This window comes from Dromiciops gliroides, chromosome 2 (assembly GCF_019393635.1).
Source record: "Dromiciops gliroides isolate mDroGli1 chromosome 2, mDroGli1.pri, whole genome shotgun sequence".
Taxonomy (NCBI): domain Eukaryota; kingdom Metazoa; phylum Chordata; class Mammalia; order Microbiotheria; family Microbiotheriidae; genus Dromiciops; species Dromiciops gliroides.
In genome coordinates, this window is record NC_057862.1 from 139,939,309 (window position 1) to 139,959,789 (window position 20,481).

Below are 20,481 nucleotides of genomic sequence, written 5' to 3' on the forward strand. Positions count from 1 at the left end.
CCAGATTGCTTTTGCTTCTGAAAGGTTGTGTCCAAGCTATCTGTTGAGGCACAAGCAAACTTCTGCAACCTAGAACTGGCTTCCCCAGGGCACTGGAAAAGGTGGGAGGAGACTATGGTGCAGGGGTGGGTTTTGATTAATCCAGTGTCATGTCCTTGGGTCTGCTAGTGTATCTCACTGCAAGTATCATGGAAGGTGGGGGGAGGGGTACTGAGTGACCAGTCATTGAGCTTCAGTTCCTTGGGGGTTTTTTGAGGGAAGACGACTGCCTTCTCCTGGATTCTGATGTCCTAAACCATAGAGACAGCTGAAGTTGTTTTATCTAGGACATATATCTTCTATTTTAGAGATGTTTTGGAGGTTGTGGGAATTTAAGAAAATGTCTTGTTTTTTATGAGACCTAGTAATAATTTCTTAATTAGAGAAGCAAAACATTTCCTCAGAGATCTAAAAGTTAGCTCACCACATACATAATAAAAACTATTTACATAATTAGCAAACTTAGTATGTATTCTGAGAATAAAAGTTATGTGCATTTAGGTAATAAACACCAACATCTATAAAATACAAAATGGTAAGAAAAAGGATTAATCAATCAATAAATAACCATTTATTAACTGCCTACTCTGTGCCAGGCAGTATGCTAGGTTGGTGCTTAGGATTTAATGACAAAAAATGAAATAATAATGTTTCCTGATAGTCATACAAATTTCATTACATGATTGAGTATATGTGAACATATTCCATTCTTATTTTCCTATGAAGTATATATGCTGGGACTTGACACAGGACACAGCAGTTAGTGACTTTCCAGCTCTCCCCCAACTCCCTCTCAAGCAAACCACGTTATTTCCACCTCATATTAAATAATATATCACAATTCATGTCACTAAATAATTGTACGGGATAGAGAAATTCCATTTGCATTTTTAAACTTAGCATGAAAAGTATAAAACATTGAGAAATTTCAATATGACAAAATGTGCATTGAACCATGTAATCATTCAATTAGAAATTATTCCTTGCTATTTAGGCTAGCCACATAGGTTGATGCAAGCAGACATTAGCCTACTTAATAATTCCTTTTCTATTTTAGGGCTATAGAAGAGTTGCCAAGTAGGTGATATCAGTATCACCATTTTATAATTGATGAAACTGAGGAAGACAGAGGTTAAGTGACTTTCCCAGGGTCACACAACTTATAAATATCTGATTTGAACTCAACTCTCAACAACAGCAATAATAATAATGAACATTCGTATCTCTTGCTGTCTGTCAGGCATCGTGATAAGTACTTTACAATTATTATTTCATTTGGTCCTCAATAACTAGGAGAGAGTCTCTATTTGAAAATAATTGCTGGGAAAAGTGGAAAGCAGTTTGGCAGGTTAGGCTTAGACCAGTATCTTAGCAAAAGAGCATAATCAGATCAAAATATATGCTTGACCTGAACAGTAAGGATCATACTATTAACAAAATTAGAAGAGAATCAGATCATATAACTTTTATAGCACTAAGGCTAGAATATTTAGCTTAAAGGATAAGGTCAATCCCAAAAGATAAAATGAATAACTTTGAGTATATGACATTTAAAAGGGTTTCTATTTTTATTTGTACTAAAGGGAAACAGTCTAATAGGCAATTTTAAAATTTTAAATAAAAAAGACAATCTTTGTATCAAATATCTCAAAGGTCTGCCATAAAATATAAATATATAGACACATATTAGATATACATGTATATCCAACAGCTGTTTCCTAAAGAATATGAACAAATTTCAAAAGATTTATAAAGTATTAGAAATTATTTGAAAAGTTACATATTAATTGTAATAAGAAAAATGAAAATGGAAACTCTAATATTCATCATACACATAGCACATTGTCAAAGATAATGTAGGAGGGTTTGTGTAAAGATACACTAATATGCTACTGCTAGATTTGTGTATGGATCCAGCCTTTTTGAAAAGCAATTTAGAATATACTTTAAAAAGTGACTAAAATATCCTTATCTTTTTGCCTATTTGTGTTCTTTTGAATATGGACTTCAGAGAGGTGAAGACAGAAAGAAAGGTACAATCAACACCAAAATATACTGGCACTTTTTTGTAGTGGCAACAATTTAGAAAGAAACTAGATATCCTTGAATGGAGGTGGGAGGTAATGGCTAAATAAATTGTGGTTTATGGATTTAATGGAATATTATTGTACTGGAAGAAATGAAGGATATGAAGAATACAAGGGAACATGGGAAGACATAAATTGATGCAAAGTAAAGTAAACAGAACCAAGAAAACACTATATAAATTGACCAAAATATGAATGTAAAGAACAACAGCCACAATCACACAATCAACATTGTGTAACTATAATCATCAAGTTTGGCCCTGAAGAAGAAACATGAATATATACTTCTCTCCTCTATTCTTTCCAGAGGCAGGGTATTCTGGATGTGGAATACTGCATATAATTTCATCCTTCTCCTTCCCAGTCCACCTTTTCCCTTTGCCTATGTACTATCAGATGGGCCTAGAAGGAGGGAAGTGCTGTTGGGTATCTACCTCTCCTTTACCGAAGCGCAATGGGCCCAGCAAGAGTAGACTCCTTTGGAAGCCTTTCCCCACCACACACCCAACCATCTTGCCAGTATTCCTCTTCCTAACTAGATGCTGAACCCCACCACCACCCCATTTTTACCCCTCCAGGAGGGAAGCTAGCATTCCTGTACCACTCAACCTTGTGCTGACTCCCTACCCCCCTCAGCCTTTGTGTTGGACTTGAACCAAGAGGATTGCAGGTCCCAATTCTGGCCAAATTACTTTATCTCCTCAATCTTAGTTTCCCATCTTTTGACAAATTTTCCAATTTTCTTGATTTGAGGTGAAACCTCAAACTTATTTTGATTGGTGTTTTTCCTATTAGTGATTTGGAGCATTCTTTCACATGTTAATTGTTTACAATTCTCCTTTTGAGAAATACTTGTTCGTATCCTCTGATGATTTGTCTATGTTAAAGCTAAAATTCTAGCTAGTCTGTCTAAAATATCTAATGAGTGGTCGCCAATAAATTATAAGCTTTAGCAAGAGTTAGACTTTTAAGCATTTGTTAAGGAGAATAAGAATTTGGTAAAGAGAGAGAGAAAGGCCTACATTCATCTATCTTTTAAAGGGAGAGCGCATTTCTTGCTCCCTTCTCCACCGGAGTCCTCAGGAAAAAAGCCCCAGTCAGAGCGCCAGGCTCCCCCCTCCTTCCTCCTACAAGCAGACGTCACTTCCTGACGCCAAAGAAAAGACTCCTGGTCTTGCCCTCAAAGACCTTCACTTCATGGCAGAGCTTTTCTACAGTAAGTCTCCAGCAGGTGGCGTCATTCCAGTCGTTAAGTCTATATGGAAATGGCTTTGGGGCACATATTTCTTTTAATTATGTATTTTGGAAACCAAATGCTTATCAGAGATATTCGTTACAAAGATTTACCTTAACTTGTTTAGATTAAAAATTCCTGAAAGTTCAACTATTTTTAAAATCAAATATTGAGTTACATTCCCTTAGGAAATATGTGTTGTTAGATGCCTTAGGTTATGGTTAAGGTTCAAATACTAGTAGCCATGGTATAATCATATAACTTGTCAAGTTCCTTGATACCAAGGACTCTTTGCTATGCATATAATAGGTACTTAATAAAATGTATTGAATTGAGTTGAATTGATTTTCTTTCTCTTTTTCCCTTCCAATGTCTTAATTTGTTGGTTTTCATCATATATTATAACCCCCCCTTCCCTCCAAGAGACCTTGAAGATAGCCTCTTAATATATCCTAAATATATCAAATCCTAAATATATATAAATTTCATTAATGAAAAAGCAAGACTAGTCGACTATTGTGGAGGCTGATATGTGTGTGCTTATATTTATTTATAATAGTATTTGTGTAGTGCTTTAAGATTTGCAAAGCACTTTACAACTATCATTTAATTTTATTCTCATACCCCAGGAAAGTTGGTGCTATTATTCCCATTTTTACAGATGAGGAAACAGGGGCAAACAGAGGCTTAAATGTCTTGTCCAGGGTCTCACAGTGAATTTAAACTCAGATCTTTTATGACCACAAGTTTAGTATTCTTATCTGCTGTATCACCTAGCTGTATGTTTGTATATACACATATGTGTACGTATGCATACCTATATGTATGTGTATAAAATCTGTAGCCTTTCCCTTTCTTAAGTTGACTACTCTTTTTTATTGGACATCTGATTATTGCCCTTAATCTAAGGCTCAGACAGGCCTTCCTCACCTTTCTAAAATTTTATACAGAATTCCCCTTGTTTTATGGAGTATGTGAATTGTACCAGAAATGGCTCTAAATTTTATTTTTCCAAAGCAAATATTATTTTATCAATGACTTTCATTAGTAGAGGATAGTGATCACACCATTAGATGTATTTGAAATGATTGGCAAAGTAAAGGTTATGGTAGAAACTAATTTATCACTTTCTGATTTATATGGAGGAATTATGTGTGTTTTTTTAAGATTGTGAGTTTCGTGAAGTCAGAGGATAAAGTTAATTAATCTTAGTTTTTTCTATTTCTCTTTTCTCTCTGGTAAAATAGTTGGTTCAGATTGGAGTGGTAATAATATAGTCAGGGACAAGACGTGCCATGTAGAGTGGCTATGAATTCTTAGTGATTCTACATGGTTCAGTTGTGATAGGGTATTTGGAATTTAAACACACAGGGACTTGTCTGAATCCATGAGAGACCAAAGATATTCATTACAGAATGCTGGATCTACCTGTCCAACGCTATTTTTTTTTAGGTTTTTAGAATCTACAATCTCTTCTCCATTATGGTTCATTCCCTCTTTGCCCATAGATCATAAGAATTCCTCTCATCTAGAAATTCACTGGTTCTTAATTAATAGATTCTAAAATTTTGTTTTCCTCTCCTGAATATTTACAGGGGCTACTGTGTCAAACCTGCCTTGTTGATGCTACCATTTCTATGATGATTTATGTCACTGAAAATTTCTTGCATTTCAGTCTCTATAAATTAAATTTAAAAGTGTAAATTATATTACTTTCTTATATTAATCTTTTTAGATGATATATTTTTATGTGACTTCTAAAGTTTGAAATTCCATATATGTTTGAGGGTTACTTAGAATGACAGGCAGTAACTAAGATGAATTTAAGCTTATGGTTAAGACAATTTATTTCACAAACAAACAAAAATGTCTTCTTGAGCACTATTTTTTTTTTAGTGAGGCAATTGGGGTTAAGTGACTTGCCCAGGGTCACACAGCTAGTAAGTGTCATGTGTCTGAGGTCAGATTTGAACTCAGGTCCTCCTGACTCCAGGGCCGGTGCTCTATTCACTGTGCCACCTAGCTGCCCCTTTTGAGCACCATTAACACAGAAATGAGACTATGAAATAAGGGATATCATATAAATATTTTGGAAAAATGAAATTTAATTTATTAAATCTCACATGTATTCTGAGCTTCTCACATAGTGAACTGCATTTCATAAATTTATCTCCCTGATATTAAAGAGGTTGTAATTTCAAAGGAACTCATTTTATTCCCCACCCAATCTCCCCTTCCCAAATTCCCAATATTACAACCTAAATGTCATCCTCAATGGTTTATTCTCACTAAGCCCACATATTTAACCTGTTTTCAAATTTTATAATTTCTCCTTCTACAACAATCTCTCTTACTTCTCCCCACTCACACCACTACTTAGACTAGGCTCTCATCACCTTTTTTCTGTTCTATTACAATAGTCTTATCATGGGTCTCCCTGCCTCAAGTCTTTCCCCATTCCAATCCATTCTCCAATCAGCTGTCAGTGATTGTGCTAAAGCACAATTCTGAAGGTGTTACCAACCTAGTCACAAGCCCTAAGTCTACCTTCCAATAGAAGCCTTTCCCTTGACTGCCACCCCCCAAGTTTCTTCAGCCTTCTTTCTGAGATTATCTTCAATTTAAACTGTATATTTCTTGTATATACATGTAGTTACTTGCATTCTGTCTCCCTCATTAGTATGTGTGCCCCTTGAGGGAAAGAACAGTTTTCCCCCTTTCTTTGTAACCACAGTATAGTACAGTGCCTGGCATATAGTACAATGCTTAATAAATATTTGTTAACTGTTTGATTTACCCACATAATATTACACTAAGTAGTGTGCTATAATGGATAGGGAATTGGTCTTGGTGTCATTTGTATATGATGATGTTAATATTAATATTTATTGTATTTATAATTAGTTTAAATGTTCCTGAATTTTAGGCAGTTTCATTAATTCATATTTGTTTTTCTTGAAAGAAGTAACCTGAATAATTGATTATGAAACAAATAAACATTTTAAGCCCATTTAGTTAGTTGACAGCTAATACATTTGATTTTTTTTTTTTTGCTGGGCAATGAGGGTTAAGTGACTTGCTCAGGGTCACACAGCTAGTAAGTGTCAAGTGTCTGAGGCTGGATTTGAACTCAGGTCCTCCTCAATCCAGGGCCAGTGCTTTATCCACTGGGCCACCTAGCTGCCCGCAATACATTTGAAATTTAAAGTGACAAGGAAAAAGTGGACTGTGAAGCATATTATGCAAGTATAAATGCTATTTTCTTCATTAGGAAATTTTTTTGTTTTTGTTTTTGAGCAATGAGGGTTAAATGACTTGCCCAGGGTCATGTAGCTAGTAAGTGTCAGGTATCTGAGGCTGGATTTGAACTCAGGTCCTCCTGAATGCAGGGCTGGTGCTTTATCCACTGGGCCACCTAGCTGCCCCCCAGAAAACACTTTAAAATGCAAGTGCTTTAATCAATAAAATTCTCTTCATTTACTCGTTTTTAGTATATTTTCTTTCTTAAAATATGATCTCTGGTGTTTTTAATACTGTCATATTTTCTTGGCATCTCAGTGTATTTATCAAATAATCATTTCTTTCCCAGTCTATCAATTTCCATTTTTCCTTACCTATGACCTTTCTGTTACTATGAAATGCTTAAAATAGTTATGACTATAGACCAAATATTTATTTTTCCATTTTCATCACTTAATGTGCTTTCATTTCTTTTTCTAGCCTTTGCTTTCATTGCCTACACTTTGGATCATTTGATCCCCACATTTTATTATTTAGGTGCTTTATTCTTTTCTCTTTTCTTTTCTTTTCTTTTCTTTTCTTTTCTTTTCTTTCTTTCTTTCTTTCTTTCTTTCTTTTTTTTTTTTTTGGTGAGGCAATTGGGGTTAAGTGACTTGCCCAGGGTCACACAGCTAGTAAGTGTTAATTGTCTGAGGTAGAATTTGAACTCAGGTTCTCCTGACTCCAGGGCAGATGCTCTATCCACTGCGCCACCTAGCTGCCCCCTGCTTTATTCTTTTCAATAATTCATCTTATCATAAGCAATAGAATATCCCTCATATTATTTTTCTCATTTATGAAGAGCATTTTTAAAACAGTGCTCTTGTCAATAGAAACAGTTTTGCTCTGCTAATTATACATTACTCAAAACTGGTGTTAGAAAGTTCAAGCCTTTTTTACCTTTCATTGATGATGCTTGTTAATTTTCCAGGTAAAATTTAAATGGGAAAGATTAAAATCCTGCTCTGATAACATATTTTTGTGCTTTTTCTTTAGATAAAATTCGACAGTGTCGAAGTCTGTGTTTGCTGTGAAATGCAACATCAATCATCGGGCTGCAGCAACCTTGGTGAAACCCTGAAACTGAACCCACTTCAGGAGGATTGTAATGCTGTGAGACTGACTTTGAAGGTGATGAGACTTGGGCTTTTTTGTTCACTGATTTGCATCTGGTCGATTACAAGCATTTAAAGGAATTATTGAGCTGCATATTTCTTTTTTTCTAGTTTATTCATCAGTGGAGGTCAAAAGCAAGAGGGAAAAATAATTCTGACATTTTAAAAGTAGTAATAAGGTCAATTACAACCATATTCATAGTTACTGCTTGCCATGTTTCATTTTACTTTTTATTAAAGTGAAAAGAGATTCTACTACTTTATTTTGCTGTTTCTGTAATATAGTAAAATAGAGTATTAAAAGTTGGGAACATCCTCTAAATGCCATCTAGTCATAAGTTCACTTCTTCCAGACATATCTGCTACTATGCAATCCTAGACAGATGGTTGTTTATTTTTTAAAATATTCAAAGAAATAGATATCCCATCTTTCAATAGTTTGTTCCAGTGTATAGCAACTGATTAAAGAAAATTGGCTAGAACAATTGTTTAAATTACTCCCTTTCTTTTTCCTACAACTGCATAAAAAAGACAGTTGAGATAGTTTTTATAAATTTGAGGGTGCTAAAATAATATGTAAGAATAAGAAGGTTTTTTTTAAGTAATTAAAGGTCATTTCTCACCTATTTTCCATGGATGCAACTGTTTTAAAAGTTGATGTTTATGACGGAAAGAAGACATTTTTCAACATATGGTGATGATTCTTGTTTGTTGAGTTTCAGGATATTTTTTAAAAGTTTTATTTCTTATAAGAATATTTATAATATTCAAAGTAATACTAAGGTTTTTTAAAAAATAAATGATAATTTGCTTTTGTTTGGTATAATCTCAGATAATTAACATTATGCATTATTTTTAAATGACCAGAATATGAAGAAAAATGACCAAAATGTTGATACTTAAAGATCAGATGCCATTTCCCTGGACAAAGTTGCAAGTTCTTTGCCTTTTGACTTTGTTCATGAAGAGAAAGATGTCTGATGAGGCAAATGAACAAATTATAACTAATCAGGGCAGCAACTGTCAGTGAGGGTGTTCACTTTCCCTAATTATGATTAGTAATTGCTATCTGGTTGTCGTAGTTGGGTTTGTTTTTTTTTGTTGTTGTTGTTGTTGTTTTTTGGTAAAGAGAGAACAGCTGTCGTAACAACACAGAGCTTTATTCTTTTCAATTTACTGAATATTTTTATTACAAACAGGACTTCAATGGGGATAAAAAGCATCTATTTCCCCTCCATCTCCACTCCCCTTACCTTATTCTTCCTCCATTATTCTTTCCATTGTAGATAGAAGAAACAGAAAAAAACTTATTGAATATATTTTACCACCGCACAAAGATTAAAATAAAATGAAATTTTTATGAACTAGAAAATAGTTTTCCCTTATTCTACTCCATCTTACGTCATAACATATATTGGTCTGAAAACTGAATTTTGGAGGAAATTTGAGTGTTAAAGCCTCTTTACAGAGTTCAACCAAATCCTGAACCTTGTATCTGAAGAGTATTTTAGTACTTATCATTTAGGAAAGATTTTTTTTGTTTTTTTGAAGAAAAGTAGTTAGTATTTATCTCATATTTAGGCCTGATTAAAGTTGCACAGTTAATCACCTACCTATAGAATCTAGAAACTATAATAAGGGAAGTAATTTCCCTTCATATAGTACCAAATAAGGTAATTTATGTATAATTCATGTACCTTTGATAAATCATAATAAAATGACTTGATGAAGTTCACATGAGACTTTGAAAGAAATAGCAACTTAACCTATTACATTATTATAGGGAACTTGTTGAAGAGACCCTTTCCTCTACAAAGCAGGTCAGCACCTTCTCTACAACTGACAGTGTAGTTGCCTAGGACAATGAGGAGTTAAATAATGTACCCAGGGTCACACACCAAGCATATATCAGAAGCAAGACTTGAATCTAGTTTTTCCTTACTCTCTATCCACACCCCAGCTGCCTCACTTTGGGCAGCCATGACTCATTGTATTGCCATAAATTAATAGGAAAGGAAATTTTCAAGTTGCCTATTTTCTGATTAGTATACCATATTCTCAAGCTTCTTAATATAGCAAACTAATTGTATAACAGGTTGCAGCATTTCATGACTTTCAGTGAACGGCTAGATAATCCTCTAACTTCTAACTGAAAAGTAAAGTATATACTTTATGAAGTCTTTCCTTAATAATCTGGTACTTTTATTACTTAACATTTTCCTTACCAATTTTCCTTTAGCCCTTTCACATGTGGTTCTGTAATCTCTAGAAGGAATAATAATTTGTATTAAATCTTTGATGTCTGTTAAGAAATGTTTATATTAAAAGCTCAATGAAGATTTATCCATATTCTTTCACAGATGAAGATTTTGTAGATAGGTTTAATGATGTACATTATTATTTATAAGTTATATCGCCTGGCACTAAGTAAACATGTTAAATTAGTTTATAAAGTGCTTGACATATATGATCTCATTTGGTTCTCACAACAACCCTTCAAAATAAGTGCTATTATTATCCCTGTTTACAGATAAGAAAACTGAAGCCAAGAGAGGTTAAGTGACTTGCCCAAGGCCACATGACTAATACTTAAGGCAGGAATTAAACTGATATCTTCCTGGCTACATGTCCATCACTATATCTGCTACATCATGATGGCTTTAAACTCCCTCTCTTACTTACATTCAACATTAGAATATCTAATTGCTGTCTAAATTGGAATCTAGCCAAATATGTTCTTTTTCTTCCCTTGATTAAATTAAACCCAGTTATCTTTAGAATGTTTGTGACTACAGAAAACTCATATAAACATTTAATTATAATAAACTACTTTCACTAAAGTCCTGATGATTCATTGTTGTGTAAAGGACACATTGGTATCTCAAATTCTAGATTAAGCAATCACAAGCTCTTAAAACTTCTACCATGATAGAAAGGCTTTGTATTTGGAACTGGTTACATATTTTTTCTAATACTTGAGAATCAGCCTTTCTGAATACAGAAAGTCTTATCACTAGTAGTTTAACTACTACAAGATTAATTTTTTGACCTGAATATTAATAAACCAGATAATTTTTTAAAAATCATTCCTGTGTAGTACTCTTCTGGTTTAGCAACAATGATAGTAAGGGTCAGAATGATAAAAACCTTCAATCATTTACAAATGCTATTCAACTATTAGTACTGTTTTGAGTTGATGCACTGCTATAGAAACTAAGTTACATCTCTGTTGACATTATGTCTATGAAGTAAGGGACAACTAGGTGACACATTGAATATAGTGCTAGACTTTGAATCAGGAAGGCTTATCTTTCTGAGTTCAAATCTGGCCTCAGACACTTAATAGCTGTGTGAACCTGGGTAAGTAAATTAACCCTGTTTGACTCAGTTTCATCTGTAAAATGAACTGGAGAAGGGAATGGCAAACTACTCCAGTATCTTTCCCAAGAAAGCCCCAAATGGTGTCATAAAGAGTTGGATACAAGTCAACAACAACTATGAAATAAACCAGAAAATGTGAAAAAAAATTGCGGCTAAATGGAAAGGAGGCTTAAATGTTCACCATGAAAGGTGAACAAAAAAGATTAACAGCATTAGTATCTGGCTGTTCAGAGGCAACCAAAAATTTCATTTCATAGAATACTTGGTCACTTCCCCTTCTAATGTTAATTACAAGTAAACATACAAGTCACCATAAAGATAATTGCATTTTATGCACCATTATCTGTTGAAGAGAATGAAGGAATCAATATATCTCATGAAAAATTTGACAAAACCCACTAAATTATGTCAGCATATTCTCTGATACTCTATAAATTCACTGTGAAGGTGGGAGCTTCAGATCTCTTTCCACTTCTTTCTGCATACTGTTACCAAAGCAGTTTTCTTACCATGTGATTCCTCTATTCAGTCAACTTAATTGGCTTCCTGTCGAATTGTAAGAACATACTTACAGAATTTGAGAATTGGAAGGGTCATCAATCTAATTGAATCCATACACAAAGGAATCTCCTGTGTAACATGGCTGCCAAGTGGTTGTCTAGCCTCTATTTGAAGATCCCAGTGGTGGTGAAGGGAAGAGAAAGGGAATCCACCACCTTTCAAAGCAGCCTATTTCACTTTTGGATATCTCTAAATGTTAGGAAATAGTTCCCACCCACCCCCCCAAAACTAGATTATATTTACCTAGTTTCATATTCTAACCATTGTTCTTGGCCCTCTGGAACAGAAAAGAAAAAAAGTCTGATTTTCTCTTCCACATGAAATTTTACAATGTACTTGAACATAGTTTTCATGTTGCAATCTATTCTCCCACTACCCCCAGCCTTCTCTCCAAGTTAAACATTCCTAATTCCTCATATATCATGAATTCAAGGTCCTTCATCAGGCTGGTTGCACTTTTCTGCACAATCTCCAGATTATCCATGTGCTTCTTAAACAAGGGTCCCCAGAACCAGACAAAAACAAAGTGCAATTTGATTGTCACCTCCCTATTTCTTAAAATTGGGACCCCTCCTAATGTAGCCCATTATTGCATTATTATTTAAAATGATATACCATACTACTAACTTATATTGGTCTTTAAGCCCATTAAAATCCTAGATCCTTTATCACAACTACTGAATATTAATGCCTCCCCCATCTTATATTTTAAAATTTTTAACATTTTTATTCAAGTTCAAGACTTTACATTTATCTCTGCTGAATTTTATCCTCACAGACTTAAGCTCAGTGCTTGAGCTTGTCAACATCCTGTTGGATATAGATCATATCATTGAATGTCTTAGCCATCCTCCCAGCTTTGTGTCATTTGGAAACTTATTCAGTATAACATCTATGCCTTTGCTCAAGTCATTGATAAAATGTTCGGCAGCACAGAACCAATTGCTGATCCCTATGATACTCCATTGGAGACCTCCTGACTGACCCCAAAGCATTAATGACTACTTTTTGAGTTGACTGTTCAACTGGTTCTGAATACATCTGATTGTATTATTGTTTAATCCCTACCTCTCTATATCTTCCACAAGAATACAGTGAGATAATTTTATCAAAGGCTTTGCTAAAATAGAGATGATCTACATCTATAAGCTTGCCCTCATCTACAAGCTTAGTAATTCTGTCCAAAAAAAAAAGGAAATGCAGTTGTGCTGACATGAATTCTTATGATTGAAGCTATGACAGGTCTTTGGGCTTCAACATTCCCCTTTCTGGATTCTGGATATGTACTGACCATTTTTCTAATGATTTTTTCTAGGTTTTCCTGAGAACAAAAGCAAAACTTGTTGGGCTTTCATTTATAGACTCTTTTCTCTTTTGTTTTCCAAAAATTGGGACAATATTCACCCTTCTCCAACCCTGGAGTATATTGCTCATTTTCCATGATCTTTATTATTAATAGGAGCTCAAAAATCACACCAGCTATTTCTTCTGGTATTTCTTTTGGAATTTATATGGGCCATGTGACTTAATTAATAAAGTGTATCTAGATGCTCTTTATCTCCTTAGTGACCTTGGTTATCAACTCCCTGCTCCTTTTTTTCCATTTTAGGTATAAAAGTCATTCTCCTTTGCAAAGAAAATAAAAGCAAAATAAGAACCTAGCAGCTTTACTTTTTCTCTTGTCTTGTACTATCCTTTCCACCCTGTATAAAAGTCACATTCCTTCCTCCAGCATAATTTTTCTCCCCAAATAACTGAAAAAATATTTCTTTGCTGTACTTAGATTCCCTGACCAACCTCAGATAATTCTGAGATTTTTGTACTATTGTTTACAATATTTTATTGCCCCTAGAATAAATATTAAGTCTCTTCTTTTTAGATTTGAAGTACTATTCGACCTGGACCCATTGTATTTTTGGAGCCCTGTTGGACATATTCTTCTCCCACATTCTGTAATCTTTCCAAACTGGCCTTCTCTGTTTCTCACATGTGACATCTTTTCTTCCATCTCAATGGCTTACTACTGCCAAGAACACACTCTTTCTTATCCTTTGCTTCTTACAGTCCCTCTTTTCCTAGAAAATGTTGTTCATGCACCATGTTCTGCAGGAAGCCCCAACTGCTAATGTTCTCCATTCTAAATTTCCTGTGTTAAATACTTTGTATATATTTGTATTTACTAACTTTGTTTTATATATTTTACATATGCATGTGCATATTTATCTCTATATACAAATATACATATACGTGTTATACACACACATATAAAATGATGCACTTGTCTCCCCATTAGAGTACAATGTCCTTGAGAGTATATATTGTTTGATTCTTTATACTTCTGTGTCTTCTACCTAGTGAAATAACATATATTAGGCATTTAATAAATGCTTCTTGCTTAATGAATTGACAGAAGGAAAATAATGAAAATTGTTGAGAGATACAAGTTTAACATCAAGAAATAGAAGGGGAAATTGAAATGAACTATATATTAAGAGCTAGGAAATAACTATCCATTATTATAGAATCAGTTGTCTCAGTCCAGTCAGATCACTTCTGGTCTTTCAGCATTCTAGTTGTTTCCTCTAGACATTCTGCATCTTATCAGTTTCCTTCTAAAATGTGGCACTGAAACAGAGCATGATGCTCAGGACTTTATCGAGCCAATACAAAGTACAGTGGGACTGTCACCTTTCATCATACTGGAAACTTTGCCTTTTGAAATGAAGATGAAGATGCTGTTATCCCCTTTTTTTTGCTCATGTTGATTTTGCAGTATAACACCACTTCCAGTCTTTTTCAGAGACCTGCTTCAAAGATGACATTGAGCCACTAATGCTACATTTCAGATCTGGCTATTCAGCCAGCCCCAAATATTCCTCTTTGTACAATTATCTGGCCCAACTCTATCTTTCAATAATAGCATAATAAGTTATTCCAGGTTCTTTGTTAAAATCTTGGTAAAAAACAACTGTAGCATTTCTCTGATTTTGTCCCCCCCCCCCAAAAAAAAAATGAATTAGAGGTAGTTTGACATTACATGATCCTGATGAGGCCATACTGGGATCTATCTGATTATGTCTTCTTTTTTGAGATGATCAGCAATCATTTCCTTAATAATAATTTCTAGAATGTTTCCAGAAATCAGAGCTAAGTTCACTTGTCTGTATTTTACAGAATCTATTCTGTTCCCTTTCAGGGGACTAACTGCATTTGAAAATCTTCTATCTTAAGTAATATCAGTGTACCTATGAAAGTGGAGTTGGGAACAATGGCTGGAAATGGCCAAAGACTTATGGGAGAAATTTACAAGGACATATATGATTTTGAAGGTGCATAGTGATAAATTTTTAATCTATAGCAAAGAGTGATATAAAATAAAAAATGGAAAAGATCATAAGATGCTATTTTTATCAAAAAATTAAATCATAGATTTAGAACTGGAAGAGCCCTTAGAAGTCATCTAGGTCAAGGTCTTTTTATAGATGAGAAACCTGAGGTCCAAGAAGATTAAGTAATCTTTCCCAGGATCCCAACTTTCCTAAGTAATCTTTCTCAGCATCACACAGCTAGTAAATATCTGAAACAAATATCTTCCTGACTAGGTTTAGCTTTCTATCATTTATGTATCTTCCTTGCCTTTCAATTCTACTCTTCCTTCAAAGTCAAGTTCCAATGATAAGTTGATTGTTTTTTATTTAGTTGTATTTTTTTTGTTTGCATTATAAGTTCCCAACTGCTGTCCTCCTTTCTTCCACACCCACTAGAGAAGGCCATCATTTGTCAGAGATCTATAAATATATGTAAAAATAGGGGGCAGCTAGGTGGCGCAGTGGATAGAACACCGGCCCTGGAGTCAGGAGGACCTGAGTTCAAACCCGGCCTCAGACACTTAACACTTACTAGCTGTGTGACCCTGGGCAAGTCACTTTACCCCAATTGCCCCACCCAAAAAAAATTTTAAATAAATAAATAAATATATGTAAAAATATAATATGCTTTACTTCTATTTGTTAGTTCTTTCTCTGGAGGTGGATAGCATTTTCCTTCATAGGTCCTTTATAGTTGATTTGAATATTTATGGTATTTGGAATAATTTGGTTATTCATAATTATTCTTGGAACAATATTCCTGTTGTTTCTTGGTTCTCCTCACTTTACTTTTTATTATTTCATGTAAGTCTTTCCATCTTTTTCTAAAATCAACCAGCTCATCATTTCTTTCTTTTCTTTCTTTTCTTTTTTTTTTTTTGGTCATGGCTTTCAGGTAGTCCAAGAAGTTTCAAATTCTCTCTCCTGGATCTATTTTCCAGATCATCTGTTTTTCCAAGGAGATATTTCACATTGCCCTCTATTTTTTCATTCTTTTGGTTTTGCTTTATTGTGTCTTGATTTTTCATAAAGTCATTAGCTTCCATTTGCTCAATCCTAATTCTTAAGCAATTATTTTCTTCAGAGAACTTTTCTATGTCCTTTTCCATTTGGCTTTTAACACTGTTGACCTTTTTTCATAACCCTCCTGCATAACTCTCATTTCTCTTTACATTTTTTCCTCTACCTCTCTTACCTTATCTTCAAAGTCCTTTTTGAGCTCTTCCATGGCCTGAGACAAATTCAAATTTTTCTTGGAAACTTTGGATATAGGAGCTTTAACTTTGTTATCTTCTTGTGAGGGTATATTTTGATCTTCCTTGTCACTAAAGAAACTATCTAATGTCTGCATTTTTTCTGTCTGCTCATTTTGCCAGCCTATTTCTTGACTTTTAACTCCTTCCTAAAGTGGGGCACTGCTTCCAGGGTACACTGTCCCAAGCTTCAGGAGATCCCAGGTGGTACACTTTAAGGAGAGGCATGTTTTACACTCCCATGGCCTGTGCTCTGGTCTGTAACTAATCACAGGCCTGCTTCCTCTTTAACCTGGGAACAGAATTCTGTTTAACTGTGGTTGCAAGCTCTGACATGCTTGTGCCCCTCCTCCATCTGGGCCTCCACTCAAGACTGCTTCCTGGTTCTGAGCATGGGCAACACAACAGAGATCTGCCTCAGTGTCAGCAGAGACCCCTGCAATCTCCCCCTAGCCAACCACTTGACCCCCTCACTGTTCTGTGAGCTGAGTTCCAGAAATATCCTCTCCCTCAGCTGATTCCAAGGCTCTGGAGGCCTAATTCTCTGGGGCTGGCACTGGGTCTGCATGGTGCTACTTGGATCTGCACTCTACTCTCACCGTGGTATAACAGACCTTTCTTGCTGACCTTCTAAGCTGTCTTTGGCTGGAAAATGATCTCACCCCATCCTTTTATGGGTTCTGCTGCTCCAGGGATTTGGAGGAGTCACTGCTTGTCCTCTGCCATCATGACTCCACCCAGGAAGTTGAATTTGCATAATTTCTTGAGCAAGGAGATTCCACACATCATTAGTCTCTCAACTGGCAGAAATAAATGTTCTCAGAATGTTTGACTTGACTCTTCTCGTAGGCCAATGAATTTCCTGGGACTGACCAGACTTTGTCAATTCCAGACTCTGATCATTTTGTAGATCTCCCAAAGTCTCCCCTCCAGCTCATCATTTCCTACAGCACATTCATATTGCACAACTTGTTAAGATATTCCCTAATTAATGGTCATCCCCTCAGTCTCTAGTTCTTTGCTACCATGAAGAAAGAAATATTGAAGAACATATAGTTTTTTTTCCTTTCCCCACAATAACATGGGGAAACAGACCTAATAGTAGATAGCTACTTCAAGGATTATATACACAGTATAATAATTCTTTTGGCATAATTCCAGATTGCTCTCCAAAATGGTTGGATCAATTCACAGTTCTGCCAACAGTATATTAATGTCCCAGTTTTTCCACATCCCCTCCAACATTTATCAGTTTTCCTCTCTGTCATTTCAGCCAGTCTGATATGTGTGAGAAATTTCATAGTTGTTTTAATTTGCTTTTCTCTAATCCATAATGATTTAGAGCATTTTTATAGGACTATATGTAATTTTGATTTCTTCATTGAAAAATTGTCCATTCATATCCTTTGACCATTTGTTAATTGGGGACTGACTCATCTTCTTTTAAATTAGACAAAGTTCTCTATATATTTCAGATGAGATCTTTATCTGAGAAACTGTCTATGAAATTTACCCCCAATTTTCTGCTTTCCTTCTAATTTTGGCTACATTGGTTTTATTTGTACAGATCCTTTTTAATTTCGTGTAATCAAAATTATCCATTTCCTATCTCACAGTGCTCTGTAACTCTTATTGATTCATAAATCCTTCTTCAGTCCATAACTCTGATAGGTAATGTGCCATGTTCTTCTACTTTTCTTATGATATCTCCCTTTATATCTAGGTCATATCTCCATTTTGACCTTATCTGATAAATGTTGTAAGATGTTGATTTATACCTAATTTTTGAGACTTTTCAATTTCCCAACAATTTTTACCAAAATTTGGGGGGTTTCCTACCCCCAAAGCTTAAATTTTTTGTTTGTCAAACACAAGGTTACTACAATAATTTATTACTATGTATTTTATGTCTACTCTGCTATTTCTTAGCCAGTACTTGATAATTTTGATAATTACTGCTTCATAATATAGTTTAAGATCTGGTACTACTAAACCTCCTTCCTTTACATTTAAAAAAATTAATTCCTTTGATATTCTTGACATGTTCTTTAAAATGAATTTGATTAGGGGCACCTAGGTGGTGCAGTGGATAGAGCACTGGCCCTGGAGTCAGGAGTACCTGAGTTGAAATCCGGCCTCAGACACTTAACACTTACTAGCTGTGTGACCCTGGGCAAGTCACTTAACCTCAATTGCCTCACTAAAAAAAAAAAGAAAAAGAAAAAAAATGAATTTGATTATTTTTTTTTCTGCCTCAATAAACTTTTTTTGGTATCTTAATTGGAATGACATTGAATAAGTAGATTAGTTTAGGTAGAATTATCATTTTTATTATTTTGGCTCTGGACATCCTTGAGCATTAATATTTCTACATTTATATCTGACTTTATTTGTTTGAAAAAATGTTTTATAATTATGTTCCTGTAGTTCCTGGGTTTGTCTTGGCAGATACATGCCCAGGTATTATATATAGTCTATAGTTATTTTGAATGGGATACTTCTTCTTGCAGGATTTTGTTACTGCTGTATAAAAATTATAATGATTTATGTGGATTTATTTTATATCCTACAACTTTGCTAAAATTATTACTAAAAACTAACTTTGTAATTGAATCTCAAGGATTTTCCAAGTATGTCATCTGAAAAAAGAGATTGTTTTATTACCTCATTGCCCATTCTGACTCCTTCAACTTTTTTTCCTTCTCTTTTTGCTAGTATTTCTAATACAATATTCAATACTCTTTTTAAAAAAATATTTTTTTAAGTGAGGCAATTGGGGCTAAGTGACTTTCCCAGGGTCACACAGCTAGTAAGTGTTAAGTGTCTGAGGCAGGATTTGAACTCAGGTACTCCTGACTCCAGGGCCGGTGCTCTATCCACTGCACCACCTAGCTGCCCCAATATTCAATACTCTTAGTGATAATGGGCATCCTTGTTTCAGTCCCAATCTTATTAGGAAAATTTCTAGCTTATCTCCATTACAAATAATTCTTGCTGATCATTTTAGGTAAATGTTTCTTGTCATTTTAAGGAAAAATCCATTTATTCCTATGCTTTTGAGGATTTTTAATGGGAATGAATGCTGTATTTTGTCAAAAGCATTTCAGCAAAAATCAATCTTTTTTTAACTTTTCTTATTGATATAATAAATTATGCTAATACTTTTCCTTATGTTAAACCATCACTACATTCCTGGCATAAATTCCACTTCATTGTGTATAATCTTTGTGCTGTATTGTTGTAGTCCCCAACTAGTATTTTATTTAGAATTGTTGCATCCATATCCATTAATGAAATTGGTTTATAATTTTCTTTTTCTGTTTTTGCTCATCCTAGTTTAAGTATCAGCACCATATTTATTTCATAAAAAGAATTTAGTAGGTTGTATAATTTATCTAATATTTGAATTAGTTGATATTTAAATGTTTCACAGAATTCACTTTTAAATCCATTTTGATTCTGATGCCTTTTTCTTAGGAAGCTCATTTATGGATGTTTCACCCTGACTTAATTATTTCTGCCACTCAAAGTTCACTATGAAGCAATATTTTATTTTGTTTGTGGGGGAATTTAGGAGAGCCAGGTAATTTCCTGTCTTATTCAACCATCTTTCTAGAAACCTCTCAAGTTGATCAATTTTGATAATTATTTTTCTATTCTTTGTTATTTTCTTTTAAAAAGTATGTGGTATAAGGATGGCTTTCTGGGATAGAAAAGTGGAATAGAGAGGCAACTCTAAGTGATACTAAAATAATAATCTATAACTAATTTTTTACTTAAAATAATTATTTCCTAACTTTATTTGTGAAGGGTATTTGATCTTGTTATGTTCTAATTTTTTAATTGCATAATGCTTAATATTCAGGTAATAATATTTAGGTAAAACCATTTTGAGTTTATTGTGGTAAATGGTATATTTGTCTAAACACATTCTTCTGGATTAGTTTTCAGGTATACCAGCAGTTCTTTCCAAATAGGTTGTTCTTTCCTAAGTAATATTTGGCTTCTAGTTTTTTGAATACCGTGTTGTTCAATTCATTTGGTTCTGACATTTCAATGTTTATTTCAAATGATTTTGATGACCACTACTTTTTAGTATAATTTATGGTGTGGAAGTGCATTCCTACTTTTTTTTTCATTATTTCCTTTCAAATTCTAAGCCAT

General features: G+C 34.3%; 1 protein-coding gene across 1 annotated transcript in view; it reads left to right on the forward strand.

Annotated features, from left to right (window-relative positions):
* The window catches only part of FAM189A1 (family with sequence similarity 189 member A1), a 556,488-nt gene that overhangs the window by 413,173 nt on the left and 122,834 nt on the right, over window positions 1–20,481 (forward strand). Inside the window, exon 4 of the mRNA XM_043987879.1 lies at window positions 7,636–7,770. Within this exon, the coding sequence (XP_043843814.1) occupies window positions 7,636–7,770 (135 nt within the window). The remainder of the gene's footprint in view (window positions 1–7,635; window positions 7,771–20,481) is intronic.